General features: G+C 39.0%; 1 protein-coding gene across 10 annotated transcripts in view; it reads right to left on the bottom strand.

Moving 5' to 3' along the window:
* Positions 1 to 13,185, bottom strand: part of LOC138753515 (formin-like) — a 395,939-nt gene that overhangs the window by 159,854 nt on the left and 222,900 nt on the right. For all 10 annotated transcript variants that reach the window (XM_069916622.1, XM_069916621.1, XM_069916624.1 and 7 more), the window contains 2 exons: positions 2,004 to 2,092; positions 285 to 414 (listed from right to left, as the gene is read on the bottom strand). In XM_069916622.1, the coding sequence (XP_069772723.1) occupies positions 285 to 414; positions 2,004 to 2,092 (219 nt within the window). The remainder of the gene's footprint in view (positions 1 to 284; positions 415 to 2,003; positions 2,093 to 13,185) is intronic.

The raw sequence follows: 13,185 nt of genomic DNA, 5'->3' as shown, positions 1-13,185 counted from the left end.
TTCATTCAACATAAAAGTAGATATTCTTCAGTATATTCATCATGGTAGCATTACATGAAGGAAATAAACATTTCTGTGGATGTTAGTTGGGATAAAGTCTACAGAACAAGACAAGGTATGAACTGAATAGAACCTCAATACATTTGCACTGAAACTAGACATGTAACTTGAATAGACCAATCAATGTCAAACTCTTCTCAATAGCAATATCAAAGAAAATATAGCTGGCATTCAGCCAAATATTTTTGGATTCAAGTTTAACTGTAATAAATAATGCATCAAACCTTGCTTAGGTGAAGAACACATGCTGCTTTGCGTCGGACTATGGAGATTCCTTCCAGAAAAGTAGATTGGAAAATGATGCAATTTGTACGTTCAACAAAGTTAGGAATTTGTGACAATTCATACAAGAACCTTTTGAAAAAGTAAAGTTAATAAGGATCAGTGATAAACATTTTAAAGTGTTTCATACAAAGAAATTAATTAATTTGAAATCACTACACGTAAAAGCAATCGCAAGAGTATTTTCTTGAGGATATTAACAAAGCATTTCTGGTTTGACTTCCAGTAGGTTCGTCATGTGTCTTAATAAGCTACAATGAATGATCCAGCAGGGTGATGGAGTGATAATTAAACTACAAGGTGACAGCCAGCACGCTAATTAATTCAAGCTGCTCTATTAGTCGAACAAGCAGCTAAAAGTCAAGTTAGCAATTATATTGGGGAATTTTATTTCCAATCCTTAGTTGTTATTGATTGATCACTGTAAGAGCACTAAAACTTCACATTGCAGTGCCCATTTTATGGATTTCAATGGTGAATCAATTGAAGAGGACAGATTAGAATGTTTATTCAAGTCTGTGAGTGTGGCTTTTTTCTTAGTTGTTCTTGAGGCTTTCTGAATTCAAGTGCACTTCTTTAAGTTACAGGATGAGGATTAGGAAATTTTATCACCCTTTGGTGACCATTGTTACTTTTGGGTCTTCAGCAGCCCAACTAAAGACCACCAATGGTTAATCCTAAGCAAACTTTTCGTATTGGAAGAAGCGATTCACTGAGTACATGGAAGTAATAAATTGTAAAGAGATATTATAGATTAAGCAACTGAACAAAATTGTGGCAAATGGATTTTATTGTCAGGTAATACTCAAATGGAATAAGTCATCTAAAGTTGATGCAACTTCTTCCTAAGGCAAGCTTCCCCACTTAGCTTTCACCTTCTGCTCACTGAATGCAGTTTTTCCATTCAATTTTGTCTAACCAGAAAAGCAGAAATGCACAGACTTGGAAGGGGAAAGATATTGTCAAACAAGAATGGAGAGAGATTTGGTCTGTTTTTCAAGTGTGAAAGTCAAAGAACAAAGTGATATAGGGGAGATCTTCCTACTTATTATTATAACATTTATAAATGATATCATGAATACAACTCTATTCCAAAATGAAACTAAGAAAACACTATAATCATTCATTTTCTTATTTATATGTATATTTCTCAATCCACATTTTTGCAGTTATTTTGTTAATCACCATAGAACTTCCCCGCTGTGTATATAAGGCAATAATTAATCCTCCAAATGCCTTGTTTTCCAGTTCACAACTGAGGAAAGCACTTGCTTTATTACATTTTCAGAGGATGAAAGGAAGATTCACGGGGTAATCAAGATCCAATTTACAAATTCGAACTCGAAGAAAACAAATATTTTGGTTCATGAAAACAAGGTTCAGTTAAGGCTAACCCTAATTGTAAATGTGTTACACTCTCACAGATTCAAATCTCCTTGCAAACACGCATGCTGATGGGGACACAAACATATTCAGTCATGAAGGGTAATACAGTTGGTGTAATTTTTTTTTTTGAAAATAAGTGGAATACTGATAGAAAATAAAGTTAGAGTTATATTCTTTTTGTCTCTGGTCCTCTCCCCTATGACTGCAACTTCTAACTGGAAGGTCAGTCCCTCCCGTTTACTGCTTTAGACAGCAGTACAAGAATAAATCCTCACGTTTCTGGTTTATCCAGGAGCTTTATATCTTCCTCTTTTGACTTTTCATAATATTTGGAAATTTTTACCAGCTCTTCTGCTTGTGCTCTCTGCAATAAAGGGACACAAATGAAGGTTAATTCAACCATGATATTATTTCTGCATACCACAAAAAAAAGAATTAAATATAACAATGCTTCATGTTTAATCCCCATCTGTAGTCAAGCAGCCCCTTTAAATTGGCGCATATTATAGAAGTCAAGTATATATTCAATTATATAACATTTTCTATTGCTTACCACAAATCACAATAGCCTTATTACTTTTCTAGTAATTTGATTGTTATAATTCCAGTGGTGTGATATCAGCAGAATCGTTTTATCTTCAAGGAGTAATGTATCCCTAATAACATTGTAAGCTTACTTGAGTATTTAAATAGTAAAGTCTAATAATCATTCAATTACACTTGTGCCATAGAATTGTGGAGCAGAGAAACATACTGACCAAGTTGTCACTTGAGTAATGCCACAATCCTTGTTTTATACCACAAATAATAATGTCTATAAAACAAGGATTGTGGCGTTACTTCTATGATACAAAAATCTCTGAACAGCCAGTCACAATGTTTCAGCATTTCAATTTATTATTGTTCATTTCATGCACCCACTCAACTTGCATCTCAACAAACAGTCAAAAGAAATGAATTGTTTCAGTGCGGTGCCAAAGAATTTGAAGGTAACTCAGGCTGTCCCTTTGTTTAAAAAAGGCTCCAAAAGTAAACCAGGAAATTACAGGCCTGTGAGCTTGATGTCAGTAGTGGGTAAATTATTGGAGGATGTTCTGAGAAATTGGATATACAAGTATTTGGACAGCTGAGGGCTGGCTGATTAAGGATGGTCAGCGTTGCTTTGTGCATGGTAGGTCAAGTTTAATGAATCTTACAGTTTTTTGAGGAAGTTACCAAGAAATAAGGCTACATGGATTTTAGAAAGGCCTTTGACAAGGTCCCATATTGGAGGTTAGTTCAGAGGTTCAGACCCTAGGCATCCATGGAGAGGTTGTAGATTGGATTCAAAATTGGCTGAATGGAAGAAGACAGAGTGTGATAGTGGATGGTTGCTTCTCAGACTGGAGGCCTGTGATTCGTGGTGTTCCTCAGGGATCTGTGCTGGGACCACTGTTGTTTGTTGTCTATATCAAAGAAAAGGAAAGGTAAAATATTTCATTGGATTTAAATATTTGATGATAAATAGTAGGAGTTTCAGCAAAATCTGGTAACATGGTATATTGGATCAGTAAGTTTGCCGATGACACTAAGTTTGGAGTTGTTGTGGGCAGTGAGGAAGGTTTTCAAAGCTTGCAGAGAGATCTGGACCAGCTGGGAAAAAATGGGCCAGAGAATGACAGATGGAATTTAATGTAGATAAGTGTGAGGTGTTGTATTTTGAAAGGACAAACTAAGGTAGGATATGCACAGTAAAAGGTAGGGCATGGAAGAGTGTGGAGGCACAAAGAAATATGGGAATACAGTTACATAATTCCCTGAAAGTGGAGTTACAGGTAGACAGGGTTGTAAAAAAAGCTTCTGGCATTTTGGCCTTCGTAAATCAACATATTGAGTATAGACATTAGAATATTATGGTGAGGTTGTATAAGACATTGGTGAAGCCAAATTGTGTGCAGTTCTGGTCACCTAACTACAGGAAGGATATTACTAAGATTGAAAGAATGCAGAGAAGATTTACTAGGATGTAGCCAGGTCTTCAGGAGTTGAGTTACAGGGAAAGATTAAACAGGTTAGGATTTATTCCTTGGAGCACAGAAGAATGAGGGGAGATTTGATAGAGATTTACCAAATTATGAGAAGTACAGACAGAGTAAATATGAGTAGGCTCTTTCCACTTAGATTAGGAAAAATAAATACAAGAGGACTTGGCTTTAGAGTGAAAGGGAAAGATCTAGGGGGAAAATTAGGTGGAATTTCTTCACTCAGAAAGTGGTGGGAGTGTGGATTGAGCTGCCATCTGACATGATAAATGCGGGCTCACTCTTAAATTTTAAGAATAATTTGGATAGATCCATAAATGGGTGAGATCTTGGAGGGTTATGGACTGGGTGCAGGTCAATGGGATGAATGGAATAATGTTTCGGCACAAACTAGAAGGGCCAAATGGCAATGTTTCCTGTGCTGTAGTGGACTATGTTTCTATAAATAGATTCTAATGCATCACCATTTCAAAATGACATGCTATCCCAAAAGATCGGAATGTTTTAACTGTAATGCGCTATTTGAGTATTACTAAAGCAGGAAAGGTAAAATATTTCATTGGATTTAAATATTTGATGATAAATAGTAGGAGTTTCAGCAAAATCTGGTTTATGGAAAATCTATCTATCAATGCTTCAGAGACCTCTGAAGAATGAAAAGCTTCACACAGAATGTTTGGACCATTTGTCTCAGAAACCCTTTTAATCTCCCTCAAATACAAATGTGCTTCATAAACTAGTTTAAAGTGGATTAAGAATATAAACTTTTTATCACTTTGCTGTGAGTTTCTGTTGCTCTCCCTCTCAATCATATTTTTAACAACTAAAATCTTATTTTCATGTTAAATGAGAGACATTTATCATTTCTAAATATCAGCAAAACAAAAGACAAAATTGCAATAACTCAATCAACTGGAAACTCAAAAAACCAGCAAAAAAAGAGAAAATAATTAAGAATAAAGTTTTAGATAAAAGTTTAAAATTGTATAAGTAAATGTTCTCCGAAGCCACACTCAACCTCTTGGGAACCTAAACAATGCACCAAAGATCTTGATTAGTATTACTTTTCCATCCCTCTAAAACACACTAGCAACCCATTCAGCTAAGGGACAATAATTGCTGTATTTAAAAAAAAAAATCCCTCATCAGATGAGACCAATCCTGGTACAATGCAAAATGTTGGAAAGCCAATCAAGTTTCCATAAACATACATAAAAATGCAAGGCCAACCTGATGAAAATACAACACATGCATTTATGCATTCTAATCAGTGGCATATTGCAAAATTAAGCAATCCAGAGCTAAAAGAACAGGGCAATATTTTGCAGTATGTTACACTCTATTGTGAATGACAATCGATAACAAGTTAATTGGAGAAAATGATACCAAGAATATCCCCATCGTTAATCATAGTGTAGGTCAACATATGATGGATAAAGGGAAAATTATTTGCAAACAACTTCAGTCAGATAGACTTTGTGGGTGCTCCATCGGGCCTTCTGCTGAAGTCTTTACATTCGGTGAAGTTAGTCTTCAACTAATTTAGTTCATTCAACTTGCAACAATTTAGAGGAAAAGCTAAAGGAGCCATCAATATCATGTCAATTATGTTGCAGCCTTGCTTACCAGTATTATATGCATTAAAACTCATGTGGGGGGGCTGGTAGTCACGATGGGGAGCTGGCTGATGGAGGACCTCAGTTTTCTTCAGGCTGACTTCCAGGCCAAACATTTTGGCAGTTTCCGCAAAACAGGACGTCAAGCACTGAAGAGCTGGCTCTGAATGGGCAACTAAAGCGGCATCGTCTGCAAAGAGTAGTTCACGGACAAGTTGCTCTTGTGTCTTGGTGTGAACTTGTAGGCGCCTCAGATTGAAGAGATTGCCATCCGTGCGGTACCGGATGTAAACAGCGTCTTCATTGTTGAGGTCTTTCATGGCTTGTTTCAGCATCATGCTGAAGAAAATTGAAAAGAGGGTTGGAGCGAGAACACAGCCTTGCTTCACGCCATTGTTAATAGAGAAGGGTTCAGAGAGCTCATTGCTGTATCTGACCCGACCTTGTTGGTTTTCGTGCAGTTGGATAACCATGTTGAGGAACTTTGGGGGGCATCCAAGGCGCTCTAGTATTTGCCAAAGCCCAGCCCACGTCCCAGCTTGCTTGGCCACAGCACCATGGGTGTAAAGGGTGGGGCCAGTACTACACACACTGCACTCCACCTAAAAGCTCCTTTGCGTAGGCCCGAGGACATGTCAGGAAATGGTTGATGAAGGGGTTCACTAACTACCATGCAGCATAGCTATAACTTCCATTTGAGCTCAGCAAGGATGGTGGAAAATGCTTTTAGATGTCTCAAAGGTCACTGGAGGTGCCTGGCCAAGTGACTTGATATTTTTACCACTTTTGTATCAGACGCTGTTGTTGCCTGTTGTGTTCTGAACAATATATATGAGATCAACAGGAACACTTCATGCCTGAGTGGAACACTGATCTACACAATCTCCCTTAGGAGCCTCAGCGAGTTGCTTATCAGGGGGCACAAGCACACAGTCACCAGGCGATCCTTGATGCAATTATGTCCCTTCTGTAAGCAATTAAACTAGTAAATGACTGCTTTTAGTAAATGTATATAGTGAAATTGTCAAAGAATAGTGGTGAACAGGTGACATGCAAATGAAAATAAATCTTTAAATTCAATTGCATTTAACTATTTACAACTGTGAAATAAAACCAAATATCAATAACCATTTGCAAAAGTCACATCACTCCAGAAGCTAGAGGAAGGAGGAGGATGAGGGTGATTGAAAAGATTCATATGCCTCATCTGAGTGCTGCATGAAGTCATTCTGCAGTGGTGCATGAGAGAAATACCCATTTCCAAGTATGGTACCGTTGAACAGGAGATTGTTGCAGTCCAGCTTGATGCTGTCAAGCAAAGGATGGCAATGGCATAATCATGTCCTTCCTAGGTAAGGCCTAGTTCTGCATTTCCTGTTGGAAATATTTGAACATTTGTTTAAACCCTGTCATCTCCTCTGACCGGGTACTTCTGTCCACCTCACTCGCTGCCATATCCATCTCCTGTGCCTCTCTCCTCATCTGCTCTTCAGAGCCCTCTGTACCTCCTGCTGAATACACTCCCTCTCCACCTCATCACAGTCCATTGAGTGCAATATCTCCCTCATTTCCTGGGTCATCATCTGTGCTTTGGTAGGTCTCTCTCTTCTTAGGCAGATGGTATCCTGGAAAGCAATGGAGCACAAGCTACATGAGCAAGACCGCTCTTTATGGGCAGACACACTTACAAAACACATGCCAAAATTTGTTGATCATGAGAAGAAATGTTTTTACCTGGTTGCTTGTGAAGTGCAGGTCCTGTATTGCTGGGCTCAGCTTCCATGCTGCTCAGGACCCCGGCATCAGGACTGGTGCTGAAGGAGGGAGATGAAGCTGGAACAATTTAGGGGATGATGGATCCTCCATGTTGTTCTGTAGTGCAACTGGGTGTGCTGAATGGCTTATGCCCCAGACGGCAGAGCACAGTTCAAAATACAGCCAGCCCAATCGCCCCCGCCATTTCTGCTGTTGTGTCATTTACCTGGTGACACTTCTTATGCAGGTATTTCAGTTAGCTAATGATCTGGAACTGCTCCCAAGCAAAGCCCCTGCCTCTCAATTTTTGAGCAACCCAATCTAATATTGGTCAATCCCTCACAGTGCCCATTTTGTGGTGGTTTATTTCATTCTCCACATGGATGGCGAGGAGCTCGTGGATCTCAGAATCCCTCCAGTTGGCAGACATCATGGTCATTGGATGCTGATAACTGACTAGGCTGTTGGATACTGAGAATAGACTGTTGGTTTCAAATTTTCAAATCTCGTGCTGAAACGTCATGCACTTAACGCATCATCAACACGTCATTTTATTTACCTGGAATGGTCTCGGAGCATAAAGGAGAGATGAAGCATAGAAAAAATATCCTTCAGCTCACTGAGTCCACACCAACCAACCACAACTCTTTTCACATTAATCTTTCCGATTTTATTCTCTTCACATTTCCAACAAGGTTCCTGATTCTACTGCTAATTTGCATGCTAAGGAAAATATAGAGTGCCTAATTCATCTAACTACCTACAGATTTTTGAGATGTGGGAGGAAACAAGAACACCTGAAAAACCCCCATAAGGTCACATACAAACTCCACGCATACAATATTGTTTGTTGATACCCTCAGTGATTTATCCAAATAGCACTAAATCTGCACATATAAGTATTGAATTATCAGCTAGATGGAGTGTTGTGGGTGGCATAGGCCAGTTGAGTATCTTGCAAACCTTTTTCTTTGGCTATAGAGGTCAAGTAATTAAGACAGCGATAGATAGGTATCTGAATAGTCAGCTTATCAAATGCTATGGGGAGAAGGCAGGTGAGTGGGAAAATGGATCAACTCGTGATGGAATGGCAGAACAGACATTACGGGCCAAATGGCCTACCTCTGCTCCTAAATCTTAAGGTATCCCGACCTTAAACTAGAAAATGCTAAATCAATTTTGAAGAATTCTTAGCAACGTGTATCACATATCTATAAGCCTCAGCATCTCCAACTCTGGTGGCTTGTGCCAACTTGTGAAATAGTTGGGATGGTGTGGAAGAATATTGAAATATTTATGAATGTTATGATACTGCAAATACTGCTAATTCAAGTAGCCAATCATTTATTCTGTAAGGCAACTTGCCTTATATAAGGGCTGGACAGTGATGATTGATGCAATTGTCAGGACCCAATGTGATTTCTAAGTTTAGTCAAGTGGTTTATTCTGTTTTATTCTCTGGATGGTGATTACTGAGGAAAGTTTTAAATCAACCAGATTTTCCCTTATACTTAGCAATGTAAAGTTGTGCATGTACCCTTTTAGCAATAAAGTGCGGAATTGGAAGGAACATTTTGGTTGATATAATCTTGCCTGTAACATTTTTATAGGCACTATTTTTTAGCCTAAATGTGGCCAAAGAAATGGAAGACTTGTATGGATCTCTGAATCACTATTTTATTAAGGTTTGTGAAGTCCTGAACAATTTAATGTTTTTTATCACGAGGTATTTGCTATATCATAGAATACATCGGACTGCAATGGTTCAACTAGCATTAGTTGTTCTTTTCCTGTAAGGAGGACAATGATTTCCTTCTATTGGTAACCATAACAACATTAGTCCCAACCTGATAGAATCTTATCACAAGCATCAAAACCAGTGATTCGAATGTACCACACGCAGTTTTTAAGCAATGTTAACCCTGTCAAAAACTTGCATTCCATTGTTCATTTTTGCTTTAGATTGTGTATGAAACAGTAAATCCCCTGAATTCAGGCATCATTTCTATTTATTTCTCTCTGATGTCATCAATTATAAGAATATTTTATGTATGTCTTGCAAATCCTCTAAAATTCATTCTTTAATTGAATCAGTATGCAGGTAACTGTTGAGCTCAGTTAAATGAATAGATATTTTCAATGGATTGTTTAAGACTTCTTTTCACATCTTTCCTATAACAATGTCTGGTTCTCTCACATCTGGTCTTGACACTCTGCTGGCAGGATTGCGCTGTAGCAATCTCATCTCTCAGCTTCAGTGTGCTCACGTACTTCATACACATTGGCAGGAGTATGATCAGCTAGCAATTGCAGGAATTAAAATGACATTGAATGGAGAGCTAACAAATGGTTTTAAGTTGCAGAAGAAAGGAAGGTAAAAAAGCAGAAGTTACTTTGGTAACTTCCTAACAATAGTGGTTTTTGAACATTAGCAACAACTGGGCACAAGGTGTCTCTAGAGAAAATGCAATTTTGTCAGGATTCTGTCCAGTACCTTAGATTCCAGCTCAGTAAAAGGTAGCAAAGTTGGGGAATTGGTAAATATAAGCAATAGCACAGGTCCCAGTCTCCCAAACGAAAAGGATATTCTTTCTTTCCTGGGCAAGATTGGGTAATGTCAACAATGGATTCCTGAATACCAGGAAAGGGATACTGCTACATTGAAAACTGAACCTACCAGCATAAAATGGACTTTGGAAGGGGAGAAAGCCTTCCATGATCTAAAACAGGTTCTAATCACAGCACATGCTCTAGGCTTACTTAGCTATAGCAAGCCCTTAGAACTGTATGTGAACAAGTCATGGAGGGGCTTTGTTATCAAATACATAAGGGAGGAAATAGACCAGTAGCTTATTATTCTGCAGCATTATCAGCTGTTGTTATGGGAATGCCTGCCTGTTTGCGTGCTTTTACCACCACCGCTGTGATGGTGGAAAAGTCTATTCCCAATGTACTGGATTATCCATGTACTGTGATACTACCCCATGGCAAAATGATACTGGTGAAATCAGCTACCAGCAACATTTCACCACAGCTAGAAGAACAGGCTCCCAATCCAACTACAAATTGAAAAGATCTCCAGCGGTTAATTCATTACCATCTGTACAGCAGAATGAGGATGACATGATTGCCTGCTCGTGGTAGAAAGCACTGCTTCTCCCTGCCCAGATCTGAAAAGTGAACCTATCAATAACCCTGACTTAATTCTTTTTACAAATGGCTCTTCATACCGTCCAAGAGATGATCTGTTGCTAGCAGGATGCACTATAGTAATGCCACACAAAATAATGGAAGCTTATTCCATCAGCACGGGCTTTAGACTATGATGCAGTTACCCTTGCCTGAAATCTCGTGGAAGGAACAACTACCAATATTTATACTGACTCACGTTTCATGTTTGGGGTGACATATGACTTTGGACAATTGTGGAAAAATAGAGGATTTATTACCTTATTGGGAAAAGCAATTAAAGCATGTCTCCCTAGTACTGAAGCTAAAGAGTTGCCACGTACATTAAAAGTGAGGCTCACAGCATTTCAAGGGATATCAGTTCACAGTTATAGTAGCTAAACAGGTGGCAGTTCAGCAGCAACCTGTGCAATAGGGTTAAATCAAGAGAGAAGGAATTCTCTGCATGAATATTGCAGGACACCAAAAATCTGACCTTACTGCAGGAAAAATATACCTGGATCAAATCTGGATGCTACTAGGATACTGAGGCCTCTGCCCACAAAATCCATTTTTGACCCTGGCTCACTGGGTGAAAGGCCAAGCTCACATGGTAAAGGAGGGATGCTGCATGCCATCACGCAATAATGGTATGGCCTAAGGATAACAGTAACTATTGAAAAGGCAGCATGTACTTGTTTAGTCTGCCAACAAAACAACAGAGGGAAGGCACCTGCTAAGTTTTGACTACCTAACCCAAACTTTTAAAAAATATACAAATTGACTCTGTCCACATGCCTGTTGAAAAGGAATGTAAATATATACTATAATAGTAGACATGTTTTTTCAGAAGGGTGTAGGCCTATTCAACCAGGAGGGATGATGTTAGAACTGTGGTGAACATATTGATGAAATTCACATAGGGCTAAATAGTGATAGGGGAACCTATTTTACAAATAAATTAGTGCAGGGGCTGAAGGTTTTGGGGATCCAGTGGAAATTGTACATCCTCAAACAGCCCCATTCCTCAGGTATGGGGGAAAGAGTAAACAGGGAAATAAAGCTTCCTTGGGAAAGATTTGTCCTCCAAACAGCCTAAAATGGCCAGAAGCACTGCCCTGAGTAATGAAATCACAAGAATAGGAAAATAAGACTTTCCCCATAGGATATTTTGATGGGGCACCTCTGACAAAAGGCACCATGATCTCAGAAAAGGTCGCACTAATATGGAATGATGAGAAGACACTAAAATATGCACAAGCATTGTGTCAGGAGGCAGGGAAATTGTATGGGAGGATCCAGCTAGCCCAAATACCTTTAACATGCACTCATTTAAACTGGGACATAAAATAAATGTGAAATGAATGAATAAAGATTCTTTCTCTCCCAGGTGGAAAGGCCCCTACCTAGTACTGCTAACAGTCTGTACAGCTGTTAAAGTGCTGGAGAAACCTTACTGGATACATGCCACCAGATACAAACTACACCACAATGAAGAAGAAATGAATGCTGAAAAAATGCTATTTTCTCCAAGAGAGAGGAACAGTGCTGAGATCTAGGCAGAATGCCACAAATAGGTTGAAAAACCCAAACTAAGGCTCATGTCATATGTATTTAATAACTGATTAATAACAAAAATATATAATTGATAGAAAACTAACGTGAATAAAGTACTAGCACTTACAGTATTGGGGATAGGATTGATTAGATATCTAACAGCCCCCAGGGTAAATAGGAGGGAATGAGGAAGCAGAAAAGAAGCTTTGAGCATGTGAACGAAGGTCAACTTGCCCACACACAAGGTGGAAATTTACTAATTATACAAACCACTGGGCAAATCTAACCATGTATGGCAGTTCACCAGTCAGTCAAGAGTCCAATATACCTTAATCCCTTGCTGGTGGAAAGAGAACATTTGTCATGTCCTCTTGTAGGACTATAGGCCATTATTATTCCAGGCTGCATGTTTGCTTGCTGGACTTATCTGGAGTCTATAAAATGTCTGGTCTTGAGCAGCTCTAAGTTCTGGGAAAACACCACTTTCAAGTTGGAAGCACCGTGCTCCCCCTATTGTCTCCAAGCTGTACAGAATCACACTGGACTGTGTACTAGCCAAAGTAGGAGGGGGTCTGTTCACTATTCAGGAAAGAATGCTACACCTATATACCTGAAGTTTCAGAAATATTAAAACATGAAACCCAGCTACGAATCGAGAAGCATATACTGCACTGTCAACATCCAGCGGAAGGCTGGGATTTCTTTAGCTGTGTTACATCAGTGATAAGAGATGGAATATTTTCTTGGCTGCAGCCTCTTTTATGGGCTCTGCTTTACAGCGGTAGTTTATTGTATTATACAACTATACTTTTGTTGGGCCTGCCCCTCCAGGGTCAGAGACAGGGAAGATGGTGATGTGAGACTGTATAAAATTGTGATATGTAGGAGACAGGGAAGGAGAGGATAGAGATGATGATAGAATGCTTAAAAATGCTCTTTAAATAGTAGGATATATGCACCCATTTCAGGAAGAAAGCAATACAAATCTTTATGTGTTGATCAGAAAGATCAACAAGGAGGGATTTGTGGTAGAAAGGGTTAACATTATTCAATGCAGGATGGGACTCTTGACTTTTACAAGTTAGCTGAATTTAAAACTACGTATGTGTGCTGACAGCAACCTTTAGTAATAAGCAGGGTGCCAAGAGTTCCATGATGCCCTTTTTTTTTTAAATTTTTTATTTTTCACACTATAAACCACATTGATCAAGATACATACATTTTCCCTCTTGAACATATCTCTCTTTGGCTTGGCTTCGCGGACGAAGATTTATGGAGGGGGTAAAAAGTCCACGTCAGCTGCAGGCTCGTTTGTGGCTGACCAGTCCGATGCGGGACAG

The sequence above is a fragment of the Narcine bancroftii genome, chromosome 2, assembly GCF_036971445.1.
Source record: "Narcine bancroftii isolate sNarBan1 chromosome 2, sNarBan1.hap1, whole genome shotgun sequence".
Classification (NCBI taxonomy): Eukaryota; Metazoa; Chordata; class Chondrichthyes; order Torpediniformes; family Narcinidae; genus Narcine; species Narcine bancroftii.
This window is presented reverse-complemented; position numbering and strand designations above follow the sequence as displayed.